Source organism: Hyperolius riggenbachi, chromosome 5 (assembly GCF_040937935.1).
Source record: "Hyperolius riggenbachi isolate aHypRig1 chromosome 5, aHypRig1.pri, whole genome shotgun sequence".
Taxonomy (NCBI): Eukaryota; Metazoa; Chordata; class Amphibia; order Anura; family Hyperoliidae; genus Hyperolius; species Hyperolius riggenbachi.
In genome coordinates, this window is record NC_090650.1 from 441,032,177 (window position 1) to 441,047,132 (window position 14,956).

The 14,956-nt window shown below is 44.2% G+C and overlaps 1 protein-coding gene across 1 annotated transcript in view; it reads left to right on the forward strand.

Moving 5' to 3' along the window:
- The window catches only part of CALCRL (calcitonin receptor like receptor), a 95,094-nt gene that overhangs the window by 13,729 nt on the left and 66,409 nt on the right, over positions 1–14,956 (forward strand). Inside the window, exon 2 of the mRNA XM_068235004.1 lies at positions 3,470–3,552. Coding sequence (XP_068091105.1) covers positions 3,502–3,552 — 51 coding nt within the window. The 5' untranslated portion in view covers positions 3,470–3,501. The remainder of the gene's footprint in view (positions 1–3,469; positions 3,553–14,956) is intronic.

The following is a 14,956-nucleotide window of genomic DNA, read 5'->3' on the forward strand; positions in this document are numbered from 1 at the left end:
GCGGGCCGGAGTTTGACATATATGCTTTGGATGATCCACTGTTCCAGCGAAGGGTTCCTCTCCATCTTCTGGCTGTGCTTCTGGCCTTGGAAGAGCGCATCTGCACCGAGCATGTGCAAGTCTGGTCTGCACATGCCCAGTAGAATGAAGTCGCTCATGCACAGTTTTTTTACTCTGTGCATGAGCGGAATGTTTCAGTATATTGGGCATGTGCAGACCTTAATAGCACATGCCTGGTTTGGATGCGTTCTTCCACAGCTAGAGGAAGTCTATTCGACTTGCACTGGAATGGGTGCCAGCGCTGGAAAGGGAGCATGAGAAGATCAGGGAAGCCTCTGGTCTATTCAGAGGCTTCCTACAACTGAGACAAGTACCATATTTTCAGACTATAAGACGCCACAGGTTTAGAGGGCAAAAACAAGGTGAAAAAATATGCTAAACCTGGTGTGTCCATGTTCCAGGAGGGCCTTGCAGATTTTCTCCCCCAATTATTGTGTTCCCCTTTTTCCTCATATGTCCCCATGTGTCTTCCTGTGTCCCCTTGTTGTCCCCTTCTGTCCCCCATGTGTGTCCTTCTGTCCTCCGCTCCCCCCCCCCCCCGCCCCATTCTCTGCTACCCCATGTATAGGTATAAGTAGTGACAGCAAAGCTCACCTCATCCATCAGAGCCCGTGGTGATCAAAGACCACTCCTCTCCCTCACTGCTCCCCTAGTGCTGGCTTCTGCTGACTGCATCATTACACCAGCACTAGGGGAGCGGTCAGGGAGAGGAGAGGACTCTGATTATAGCCAATGGATGAGGTGAGGCTTGCTGTCACTACTTATACCTATACATGGGGTAACAGAGAATGGGGGGGGGGGAGAGCAGAGGACCGAATCACAAACATGGGGGACAATACAGGGGGTCCCTGATATAGTGAATTTGGACCCCAGTCATCCAATGACCAACTGTAGCAAGTTTGAAGCCTCTGCCATTAACAGTGTAATGCTACGTACACACATGCGACAACGATCGTTCGTTGTGAACGACGAACGATCTTTTAATTGAGGATAGAACGACCTAAGTAAAGATAGTTTTTAAAGGTGTGTAACGATCTGATCGTGAGAACGAACGTTACATCACGTAAAGCAACTAATGCACTTGCGCTTAAAAATGCGAGATGCGCATGTCAAGCCTAGTACGAACGATCGTTTCCAACGATGTACTACTTTTGCAAACGATCGTCGTTGGAAAAAATACGCCAAGCTAGATCGTTCGTTTTTAACGATCTAACGATCTAACGATCTAGCTCTTCCGTCGTTAGACTTAATGGTCGTTGGCTGCTTTTTTTTAAACGATCGTCGTTTGAAATGATCGGGGAACGATCGTTTCAAACTACTATAGTCGCATGTGTGTACGCACCTTTAGAATGGCAGCAGTTTAAATATTCCCCTTAAAAATCAATAGGTGAATTTGAATTGGCTGTTGTAGGCTCCACCCACTTTCCTAAATCTTAATCTCATTCACCGAATGACCAAGTGTGCCGAGTTTGAGAACCCTGCGATTAACAGTCTAAGAATGGCTGCAGTTTACATTTTCCCATTAAAAATAAATGGCTGAAATTTGATTGGCTGTTTTATGCCCCACCCACTTTTCCTGGATTTGTAACCTTGGTCACCAAGTGGCCAACTGTGCCAAGTGTGGGGACTCTGGCTTGATTACTGTGAGAATGGCAGCCTTTTCCATTTTTTCCATTAACATGAATGGGTGAAATCTGATTTGCTGTTTGTAGCTCCGCCCAGGTGTGCAGGGGGGACGTGAGACCCCCAGAACATATCATCCCAGTTAGTAAGGGATCTGTATATCAAGTTTCGTTCAAATCACTCTAGCCGTTTTCGAGTGATCGTGGCACATACACACACACACATACATCCGATTTTATATATATACTAGTAGACCCAAGCCCGTTTAAAAACGAGCTCTAGGTCTTTTTTGTGCCACCGCTGCCATGCATGCGGGTGCCCACCGTGCGCACATGCGCTGCGGGCCCGCACCCGCCACCTCGCTCGCCCGCCTTGCCCCCGTCCAGCTGTCCGTTACTGCGCACATGCGCAGTAGCAAAAACCGGACACAGGGACAGCTGGACGCAGCGACACAGTGATTTTATTGTACAGGATAGATACATACAGAGTTTGGACAAAGTAATGGAAACACCTTGAAAATCAACAAAATATCTTAATATGGTGTAGGTCCACCTTTTGCGGCAATTACAGCCACAGTTCTCCGAGGTATTGATTCATACAAATTGTGAATTGTTTCCAAAGGAATTTTAGCCCATTCTTCAGTTAAAACACCCTCCAGTTCTTTTAGAGACGATGGCGGCGGAAATTGACTTCTTACTTGAATCTCTAATAAGGACCATAAATGCTCAATAATGTTGAGGTCTGGGGATTGTGGTGGCCAGATGAGATGCTCAACTTCATTAGACTGTTCCGCGTGCCATTCTTTAACAATTCTAGCTGTATGGATTGGGGCATTATCATCTTGAAAGATGGCATTCCCCTCCGGAAACAGTTCGTGAACCATAGGATGAACTTGATCGCCCAAAAAATAGCCTCGGCTGTTAATTTCCATGAAGGGAAATCATTGGCCCGGCTGATTTCCAAGAAATAGCACCCCAGATCATCACAGAACCCCCGCCATGTTTTATGGTTGGGAGAAGGCAGTCTGGATAAAATGCTTCTTTCAGCTGTCTCCAAACGTACAATCGGCCGGAAATAAGGTAAATGATGATTCGTCAGAGAAAATCACATTTTTCCACTGCTCGAGGGACCAATTCTGGTGGTTTCTACACCACTCTAAACGCTTTGAAACATTTGTCTTTGAGAGCAGAGGTTTTCTAATTGCAGTTTTTTTGTGGAATCCAGATTTGTGCAGCTCCCAACAAACAGTTTTTGTGGAAACTGGATTCTGTAGGTGTTCATTCAGCTCTGCAGTGATTTTAGGAGCCGTGGTCTTGCAAGCTTTTCTAACAATTTGATTTAGAGTCCGACGTTCTCTCTCAGACAACTTCGACTTTCGGCCACAACAGTGCTTTGCTGAGGACGTTTTTCTTTCTCTTTCAAAGGCTGTCATTACTTTTGAGACAGGACCTCTTGAAATGCCAAGCATTCAGGCAGTTTCTGTTACAGTAGCGCCTGCCATATGAGCGCCAACAATTTGGCCTCTTTGAAAGTCTGAGAGGTCTGCCATTTTTATAAATGATAACCAACTTTGGTTTAAATATCTGTAAAAAACTATTATTTTATTTAAACATATCAAATAACAAAAACAATAAACAAAAAAAAATTAACGTGTCAAGTTTTGATTGCTTAAAACATGTTCAAAGATTATGATGCCAAAATGTTAGGGGTTTCCATTATTTTGGCCAACCCCTGTATATTGTGAAAGTCATGTCACCTGTTAAAGTTTTTGTTTTTCTTGTTGCAGATAAAGAACTATCTTCAGTGACATCTTCAGGGATGGAGAAATATCCTCTCTTATGTTATTTATTACTTGTCTTTTGTACCACAGTAAGTATCATAATATGATGATTATGATGTGATAGTATAATATAGATTATTACTTACTATACATATGTCATTAATATACAGATACTGTATATTCTCTAAGGGCGTAATCACACTTGAAAGTGGCAAAGCGTTACCATTTTGCACGGGTGATTTTACAGTGATTAGCGCGGTGAAATCACTCTACACTCTCGCGATTCCTGATGATTGCGATCAGGGCTTTTATAAGTATGGTATCGTGATTGCTCCAGAATGGTGTAAAAATGCTGCAGGCAACACGTTTTGCGATTGCCGTGAATAAAAAAACGCCCGCAATCGGTGGCAATCACGGCAGTGAGATCACTGCCATATGGTTACAATTTCGCTAGGGCTTTAAAAAGCGCTAGCGCTTCAGCGATTAGCGGGAATCGCCCACTGATTGCCCTAGTGTGACTAGCTTGCCCTAGTGTGACTAGCTTGCTCTGTCAGACCCTCTGTTGGCTGCCAGTCACAGGGGATACAAGATCTTTAAGGTGCGTACACACGTCTGATTTTTCCAAACGACCGGTCATTCAGACTGATCATTTGGACATCAAATCGGGCGTGTGTACAAACGGTCGTTCAGCTGATAACGCTGGTTTTGACGGATCCGCTCGGCGGATCGGTCAAATCCAGTCTTATCAGCTGAACGATCGTTTGTACACACGCCCGATTTGACATCCAAACAACCGGTCGTTTGGAAAAACCAGACGTGTGTACGTACCTTAACTCTCACCTACAAAGCTGTGTAGAGTTTGGCTGCACCTTCCATATCTGCACTTATCTCCAGATACTGACACGTATACAATCTCCCATAAACTAACAATACTTTCCTCTCAACTTCACACAGTCAGAAAAGTAGTGATTAAGGAGGGCTGTGTAGGTAAAAGTTTGCAATTAATTAGGCCTCGTTCACATCATACGTGCTGCCGTGCGCATTTCAGCAGCACGTATGATATGCAACACGCAAGAACGGCAGAAGGGCATAGACAGCACTTCTGCCATTCACATCATATGTGCTGCACAGCAGTGCGATGTGCTAACACACTGCTGCACGCATTATTTGCCAAGCGCATCGCTGACCCATTCACTGTAGTGAATATCAGCAGCGCACAGATGGCGTGGTGCGATTGTGCGCATTGCCTTCTGATCGCACGGCCATTCTGCGTTAATGATGTGAACGAGGCCTTACACTTTATTCATCAGCTCATTGTGTATATACACAACTTACAGGACAACATTAACTGCTTAAGGTTCCAGGACGTAGATTCTACATCCTAATTAGTCCCCCTGTGTGTTCTAGGAACGTAGAAACTACGTCGTGCATTAAATCCCGCTGTTTGCCGCTGCGCGTGCACGGTCATGTGAATGGTCCTGGGAATGATTGTTGCTGTTAGCTAGCAACAATCATTCAATAAAGTCACAAATAAAAAAAAAGTATTTTTTTTAAATTCCCGATTCATTTTTAACCCAAACTTAGCCATTATTAACCCCTGCAATACCTACGCCTGTTTATAAACGTTTAATGACTGCCGCCAGTAGCGATCGGATGCAATCAATCAATAGGGCGAAAGTTTCAGGCCCCAATGCTCTACAGATGTAACGCTCAGCAATTGCCTAGTGATGCATCTGTACAGCTCTATGCCCCTTGAACTGTGGCCCTAGCGAACGCATTTGAGCGCCACAGACGCGCAGATTGGGGATAACGGTCTGCCACATGCTCAGCTAGAAGTAAAATATGGCATGTGGGGTATCATTGTTATCGAGAAGACCCAAATAATTTATTTGTAAATGTTTTATAACTGTGGGACGTGAGATGTGAAAATTAGGAAGGGTGAAAAATGAAAAATGTTTGTTTTCTGCATTTACACCTAATTTGTCCCCATAAATGGACTATAAAACAAAATAGTTTTGGGAGAAAAATATTATCCAAAAAAAAGCCTAGATTGTACTGAAAAAAACAAGATATGTATCACTAAGATGGCATAGATAATTAACAAGTTACAGCTGTATCAAAATGACACAACTAAAGTGTCAAAATTATCAGGAACTTTAAAGAGGAACTCCAGTGAAAATAATGTAATGTAATAAAAAAAAGTGCTTCATTTTTACAATAATTATGTATAAATGATTTAGTCAGTGTTTACCCATTGTAAAACCTTTTAAATCCCTGATTTACATTCTGACATTTTTACATTTATTACATGGTGACATTTTTACTGTTGGCAGGTGATGTAGCTGCTGCATGCTTTTTTAGCAGTTGGAAACAGCTGTAAACAGCTATTTCCCACAATGCAGCAAGGTTCACAGACAGGAAACTGCCAGGAGTACCACGGTCCTCAGAGTTTCTTGTGGGACAGTTTCACCACAATATCAGCCATACAGCGCCCCCTGATGGTCTGTTTGTGAAAAGGAATAGATTTGTCATGTAAAAGGGGGTATCAGCTACTGATTGGGATAAAGTTCAATTCTTGGTCGGAGTTTCCCTTTAAGGTGTAAAAACCGTGGAACTGGAACCAGTTAGGCATACTTAATACAGTGAAATACATTAAAACATGTTGCTCACACTGTAACATCTCTTGTACTCTAAACAGACCTACTAATGGCTACATCTACATCTTAAAGGGAACCTAAACTGAGAGGGATATAGAAACTGCCATATTTATTTCCTTTTTAAGAATTCAGATTGCCTGGCTGACCTGTAACACACAATTACTCAATGACCAAGTTTGTGAGCTTTGCAGTCTTTGGCATCAGTAATTTGCATTGAAATTAAACAAATCTGATTGGCTATTTGTGGCTTCACCCCCTTTTCTGAATTTGAACCCCAGTCACTCAATTACCAAATGTACCAGGTTTGAGGCTTGTACAATTAACAGTGCAAGAATGGCAGCAATTAAATATTCCCCTTGAAAATCAATAGGTGAATTTTGATTGGCTTTTGTAGGCTCCACCCACTTTTCTGAATATTAATCTCAGTCACCCAACGACCAACTGTGCAAAGTTTGAGAACCCTGCCATTAACAGTGTAAGAATGGCTGCAGTTTACATTTTCCAGTGAAATTTGTATTTGTCTCCGCCCCCTTTTTGGTTATGGGAATAAAAAGTATCCTATACTTTATTCCAGGTAATGTACTATGTGTGCCAAATTTCATTCAAATCCGTTCAGCCATTGTTGTGTGATTGAGTAACAAACAGTCAAACTTTCCCATTTATAATGTTAGTAAGATTGGTTGTTGTACATTGCCGCAGTATATGCTGCCTCTACATCAATCATCAATAATAATAATAATAACAGAGATAAAATGAATGTCTCATCCTCAGAAACAAGGTGACTAATGGCTTTTGTCTCAGCAGTGCCATCTAGGAATGGTTAATTAGATACTAATAATAACACTTGTATACATTTACATAAAATTACAATTTTTTTGCCTCTCAAGTCCAAATTCCTGTTCTAAACCAGGTCACTATTTGCATGTAGTTTGTATGTTATCTGCAGGTTGGGACAAGGTTCTCCAGGTCACTATCTGCATGTAGTTTGTATATTATCTGCAAGGTGGGACAAGGTTCCCTAGGTCACTATCTGCTTGTAGTTTGTATGTTATCTGCAGGGTCAGGACAAGGTTCTCCAGGTCTCTATCTGCATGTAGTTTGTATGTTATCTGCAGGATCGGGACAAGGCTCTCCAGGTTTCTATCTGCATGTAGTTTGTATGTTATCCATAGGGTCAGGACAAGGATCTCCAGGTCACTATCTGCATGTAGTTTGTATGTTATCTGCAGCGTCAGGACAAGGATCTCCAGGTCACTATCTGCATGTAGTTTGTATGTTATCTGCAGGATCGGGACAAGGCTCTCCAGGTCACTATCTGCATGTAGTTTGTATGTTATCTGCAGGATCGGGACAAGGCTCTCCAGGTTTCTATCTGCATGTAGTTTGTATGTTATCCATAGGGTCAGGACAAGGTTCTCCAGGTCACTATCTGCATGTAGTTTGTATGTTATCTGCAGGATCGGGACAAGGCTCTCCAGGTTTCTATCTGCATGTAGTTTGTATGTTATCCATAGGGTCAGGACAAGGATCTCCGGGTCACTATCTGCATGTAGTTTGTATGTTATCTGCAGCGTCGGGACAAGGTTCTCCAGGTCACTATCTGCATGTAGTTTGTATGTTATGTGCACGGTCGGGACAAGGTTCTCCTGGTCATTATCTGCATGTAGTTTGTATGTTATCTGCAGGGTGAGACAAGGCTCTCCTGGTCATTTTCTGCATGCAGTTTGTAAGTTATCTGCAGGGTTGGGGCAAGGCTCTCCAGGTCACTGTCTGCATGTAGTTTGTATGTTATCTGCAGGGCCAGGACAAGGTTCTCCCGGTCACTTTCTGCATGTAGTTTGTATGTTATCTGTAGGGTCAGAACAAGGTTCTCCAGGTCACTTTCTGCTTGCAGTTTGTATGTTATCGGCAGGATCGGGACAAGGCTCTCCAGGTTTCTATCTGCATGTAGTTTGTATGTTATCCATAGGGTCAGGACAAGGATCTCCAGGTCACTATCTGCATGTAGTTTGTATGTTATCTGCAGCATCGGGACAAGGTTCTCCAGGTCACTATCTGCATGTAGTTTGTATGTTATGTGCACGGTCGGGACAAGGTTCTCCTGGTCATTATCTGCATGTAGTTTGTATGTTATCTGCAGGGTGAGACAAGGCTCTCCTGGTCATTTTCTGCATGCAGTTTGTAAGTTATCTGCAGGGTCGGGGCAAGGCTCTCCAGGTCACTGTCTGCATGTAGTTTGTATGTTATCTGCAGGGCCAGGACAAGGTTCTCCCGGTCACTTTCTGCATGTAGTTTGTATGTTATCTGTAGGGTCAGAACAAGGTTCTCCAGGTCACTTTCTGCTTGCAGTTTGTATGTTATCGGCAGGGTCAGAACAAGGTTCTCCAGGACACTTTCTGCTTGCAGTTTGTGTTATCTGCAGGATCGGGACAAGGTTCTTCAGGTCACTTACTGCTTGCCGTTTGTATGTTATCTGCAGGGTCAGAACAAGGTCCCCCAGGTCGCTATCTGCATGTAGTTTGTATGTTATCTGCAGGGTTGGGACAAGGTCCCCCAGGTCGCTATCTGCATGTAGTTTGTATGTTATCTGCAGGGTCGGGACAAGGTTCTCCAGGTCACTATCTGCATGTAGTTTGTATGTTATCTGCAGCGTCAGGACAAGGTTCCCCAGGTCACTATCTGCATGTACTTTGTATGTTATCTGCAGGGTCAGGACAAGGCTCTCCAGGTCACTATCTGCATGTAGTTTGTATGTTAACTACAGGGTTGGGACAAGGTCCCCCAGGTTGCTATCTGCATGTAGTTTGTATGTTATATGCAGGGTTGGGACAAGGTCCCCCAGGTCGCTATCTGCATGTAGTTTGTATGTTATCTGCAGGGTTGGGACAATGCTCTCCAGGTCTCTATCTCCATGTAGTTTGTATGTTATCTGCAGCATCAGGAAAAGGTTCTCCAGGTCTCTATTTGCATGTATTTTGTATGTTATCTGCAGCGTCAGGACAAGGTTCCCCAGGTCACTATCTGCATGTAGTTTGTATGTTATATGCAGGGTCAGGACAATGCTCTCCAGGTCTCTATCTGCATGTAGTTTGTATGTTATCTGCAGCCGGGTTAGGACAATGATCTCCAGGTCTCTATCTGCATGTAGTTTGTATGTTCTCTGCAGGGTCAGGACAATGTTCTCCCGGTCACTATCTGCATGTAGTTTGTATGTTATCTGCAGCCGGGTTGGGACGAGGTTCCCCTGCACTAGAGACAGAGATTTTTTAAATTGCACTATTCCAATATAGGTTTGATGTAGCTGTCCTGGTGATGCAGAGGGGATGGCAGCTGCGGTCAACAGCTGTTGGCAGAACTTCGGTCCCCTTTTCCATAATGTGGTGTGGAATACCTGGCACTCCCTGGCTGTGTGATTGGATACTCTGCATCATGTGACTCAGAACCACAGAGTGGCAAGTGTAATGTAATTGGCCTTAGCAATATATGTGGCAATCTCTGATCCTTCCCAAATGGAGGGAAAACTGCCGGGAGGAGAGCTGCGGAGAGAAGCAAAGAAACAGCGGGATTGTCAGTCATACAATGAAATTCCATTTACCCACTGCCTTGTGTTTATTATGCAGTCTATAACATGACCCTGCATTGTATGGGTTCCAATGTAATCAGAAATGTTTCTGATGTAATAAATCTTATCTCGGTCAGCCTGGCTCTGTTTGGCACATTGCCGAGGAGAGGGAAGCATGTTATCTCTCCTCCCACATTCCTGCTTCTCACTTATTGGTTGAGAACAGTTCAGTGTGACAGGAGGCTGAGAAGATAAATACACCTCACCCCTCTGCAGAAGCTGCTGAAATACGATCTATACTGTGCTCAAATGTGTTTACAAAGCCAGCTAGATATGGCAGAAAAAAAAAGCATAAGGGAGGAAACCACATTAGGATTGGCTTCAGCCAGAGGTAGTAAAGATGGAAAATGCCTGGAACAGTTTTCTCTTTATTTATGGTATAAGATTGACTGAACTAAAAAACGTGGACAGTATAATACATCTGTTATGTAAGTAGAACAATTATTTATCTACTTTGGCCTCTTGTGCACGACATGCGATTCTGATTTTTGTTTCCGATTAAATAAAAGTACTGCATGCTGCTACGTTTTGTAATCAGAATCAAAAATCAGATTGTATAAAAAAAATCGGAATAGCATGTAGTGTGCAAGAGGCCTTTATGTGGTTTTTTTTTCCTGGGATAGTATGGCTGTCCCTGCTGCTATACAGTCAGTGTCATGGCTTCTCTTGAATAAACAATTACAGCCCATTTGCCAGGCTGATCGATCCATCTCCTAATTGAAATTCAATCTGATACTGATCAATTCCTCCACCACAATGTAACGTAACTTACCTCATGCAATATTTTACACTTTTTTAGATTTTCACACACGAAGTAATAGTTTGGTAATGCACAGAAAAAACTGCATGATAGCCATGCTGTGAGGCTGTGTTTACATCTGTAGTGTCAGTCTCAGCTGCTCCCCCGCCTCCTGCATAGCTCCGGTCCCTGCCCCCGTCCCTTCCCTCCAATCAGCAGGGAGAGAAGGGATGCAGGCGGGGACTGGAGTTCTGCAGGAGGCTGGGAGAGCAGCAGACTGACACTATAGAGATAAACACAGCCAGCTCTGACAAGCTGTTTGTCAGCAGCATGGCTGTGATTTATGAGGGATTGCAGAGTGCAGGGGGACCTTAGGGGGGTTTGGGATAGCAACAGAGGCTGGGCTGTATAGGCAGATCCAGCAGCTGTATGCAGATAATATTCTTCAAACCCACCTCGGGTTCTCTTTAAGATTATTACCTTCATGCAGTATTTCAGTCGGTATTTTAATAATAAAAAATATATTTCCCAAATTTCTCAATACTATTATGTAGTAATGAATGACAGTTAATAAGATAACACTTGTTTTGAGCTGATGCAAATTTTATGTTAATATTATGCAGCCTGAACACATTCTATCTGTATCACATCTTTCATTCATTTCCCTGCACTGCATTCATCCATCAAATACTGAATGAAATATACGGCACGATTCCATAAATGTCTTATTTTCCTGAATAGTGTAGTTACTAGTAAAGATGGCTCGAACCTCCGATTTTAGGTTTGTGAACCTCGAACGCAAACTGCCGCAAAAGTTCACGAACCTGCGAACTTTGCGAACCGCAATAGACTTTAACTTTCAAAACTACAAACACTGTTTCTGGCCACAAAAAGTGATGGAAAAGATGTCTCTAACACCTGGAGGGGGGCATGGCGGAGTGGGATACATGCCAAAAGTCCCGGGAAAAATTACGGATTTGACGCAGAGCAGGGTTTTAAGGGCAGAAATCACATTGCAATGCTAAATGACAGGCCTAAAGTGCTTTGAAACATCTTGCATGTGTATACACCAATCAGGTAGTGTAATTAGTGTACTGCTTCACACTGACGGACCAAACTCACTGTGTAACGCACCGCAAACAGCTGTTTGCATAGTGACGGCCGTGCTGGACTGGTGCGCACCATGGCGAGAGTGCAGGCCGTGGCAGTTTTCAAGTCCATATGGTCGGGCTGAGGTAGCTCAATGACAGAACAACAGTGACTGAGTGTCCAGCTGATCGAATTTGGTCTGTCCACAATGAAGCAACGACCTTATTATCTTGGCTTTGCCCTCCCCCCCTCCCCCCCGACACACTCATATAGCCGGCAGTCATTGCTTCATTGTGATACGCAAGCCCCTTCACTGCGGCAAGGTAATGATCACGAAGGGGAATTGGCACATGTACATGCCTTTTGTTTTGTTGTTGCAGCCGCAGTGCAGCCAGAAAAATTATTATAGCAGCCCTTGCTAGCAGTGGCCTTAAAAATTCAGGAATCCGCCTGGAGTCCTGGACCCTGTTGGTGGTAGCGGAGAAGGCAGTCAAGCGGCCTGCAGGACGAGATGCTGTGTGGGGAGCGACTTAGTCATGGGGCAGGCAGTCACACGGCGTGCAGGCAGAGATGCTGTGTGTGGGGACTGTGTGTGGGGACTGTGTGTGGGGACTGTGGGGGCAGGCAGAGATGCTGTGTGTGGGGACTGTCTTCGGGCAGGCCTGACCATGCTTTGCAGACCAGGCATCTGTGGTCAGATGGACCCTTGACCCAACGCTGTATGCCAGAGAAGTCACCACTTGCCTTTCAACATCACGGTACAGTTTAGGTATCACCTTTTTTGAGAAATAATTGCGGCCTGGTATCTTCCACTGCGGTGTGTGGCTTTGCTTTTGTGTGCTGCTTTTCCTCAGGTGGTCATCCCATTGCAGTTTGTGCTTTGTAATCATGTGCCTTCGTAAGGTAGTTGTCCCTACGCGGGTCTTGGTCTTTCCACGGCTCAGTTTTCGGTGGCAGAGAGTACAGATGGCATTGTTCTCATCTGAGGCAGACACACAAAAAAATGTCCACACCGATGAGCCCTGGGATGATGGCACTTTGGTGATGGCTGCCGACGGAGTGTTAAGTGGAGTGCCAGAAGCAGAGCAGGAGGAGGAACATATGTCACGCTTCCATGCGAAAGGTGAGGAAGATGAGGTGTTCTGTGTTAAATAGTCAACCACGTCCTGACAATATTGGGGATTGATGGAACGTGCCTTCTTCTGAACACTGTACTTTGGTTGAGGGCCGCACGAAATCACGACCTCGAACAGACCTGCTGGGTGGCCTGTCTCTGGCTCTGGCTCTGCCTCTGCCTGTTGTTTTGTCCATATTAAGGGGGATGAAGTGAAAAGGTATGCACGAACTGGTATATAAAACAGCGTGCGGTCACACAGAGGTGCAGTGAACAGGTATGCAGTGACTGGTATATAAAACAGCGTGCTGTCACACACAGATGCAGTGAAAGGTATACAGTGACTGGTATTACAAATTACAACGTGCAGCTGTCATACACACAGGTGCAGTGAACAGGTAGGCACTGAATGTGCTGGGTCTGGCACAGTATAGCAATTAGCAAGAACCAGCTGCGACATCACAAGAACATTAGTTCTCAAAAGAGCTGTTTGGGGTGCTTTCCAGTAAGAAATATCAGCAAGGAGCAAGCTAACAGACCTCCTAACCATCGCTTTCCCTATCTCTCCAATGTCTCTCCCTTCTCTCACTAATACAGCAGCACACAGAGTGAGAACATGGCCGACGCTGCTGCCTTATATGGGGGGAGGGGAGCTCAAGGAGAGCTCAAGGAGGGAGTGCAGCCTGATTTACCATGTGTCTACTGACTCTGATGTAGAGGGTCAAAGTTTAGCCCAGGATGTAGTATAGGGGGTGGGTCGAACAGCCATAAAGTTCGTGTTCAGCCGTGAACGCGAATCCGCGATGTTCGCGCTAATAAGTTCGCCGGTGACCCATTCGGGCCATCTCTAATTACTAGGGATGCTCGTTCGGATTCTGCGGAAATCATTTCCGATCGGAAATTGCATTTCTGCATCGAAATACGGAAATCGGTAATGCAAGTGCGGTAGGCAAATTTTCGCTGAAAGTTTTTCCGCTGACTTCAACATCAATTTTCTCAAAAACTTCAAAGTCTTTTTGAAATATTTTTTTCCCTCTTGTTCCCACTTTTCTTCTTAACATACCCTGACAATTTGGCGTTTATAGAACCTTCGGGGGCTTTGCTATTAACCGCCAAAGTTGGCCACTGTTGACTGTAATGTAAAATGCAGAAATTTCGCATTAGCGATATGCGGTATGATGCCGAATTTAGAGGTTAATAACAAAGCCCCCATAAGAGCTAGAAACACCAAATAATCAGGGAATGTTAAGCAGAGCAGTGGGAACAAGAGGAAAAAAATCTTTCAAAAAGACCTCGTCGTTTTTGGGAAAATGAATGGTAAAATCAGCAGAAATTACAGCGAAAATCCGCATCGGAACGCGGAAATCGTTAGCGGAAAGCGGAATCGGTAGCAGTAATCGGCAATGGCAGAAAGTGGATTTTACGCGGAAACTGGCATTTCCGACCATCCCTAGTAGTTACCGTGTTTTGGGGCATTTAAATCGCTCCGGACTATAAGACGCACCTAGGTCTAGAGAGCAAAAAACGGAAATAATATACTAAACCGGGTGCATCCATGGTCCAGGAGTGTCTTGTAGATGTTCTCCCCAATTATTGATGCCTTCTTGTACTTCATGTATCCTGTGTCCCCATGTGTCCCCTTCTGTCCCCATGTGTCCCCTTCTGTCCCCAGTGTGTCCCCTTCTGTCCCCCATGTGTCTCCTCTGCTCCCACATGTGTTACATGAATAAAACAAAATAATTTTCACAGCATAAAATCAACTTCCACAAAAAAATTGAAGCAGAACAGCATTCAAACAGTTCAACACAGCACTTCAGTGGGCAGCTCCTTGCTTCAGTGGGCAGCTTCTGGCCGCATCCGAAGAAGTGATAACATTATCTTTTGTTTACATACCTTTGTCAGATACATTTAGTAAACACTAGCTGATGGCCCGGTGTTGCCAGGGTATGCATTTGGCTGGTTTTAGCTCCACCCTCTTTTTCTAACCCTAACAAACAATTACTCAATTACTCAGTGACCTAGTTTGTGAACTGTGCAGTCTTTGGCATCAATTTGCATTGAAATGAAACAAACCTGATAGGCTGTTTGTGGCTCCACCTCCTTTTCTGAATTTGAACTCCAGTCACCCAATACTGTACCAGGTTTGAGGCCTCTGCCAATAACAGTGCAAGAATGGCAGCAATGTAAATATTCCCCTTGAAAATCAATAGGTGAATTTTGATTGGCTTTTATAGGCTCCACCCACTTTTCTGTATATTAATCCCAGTCACCC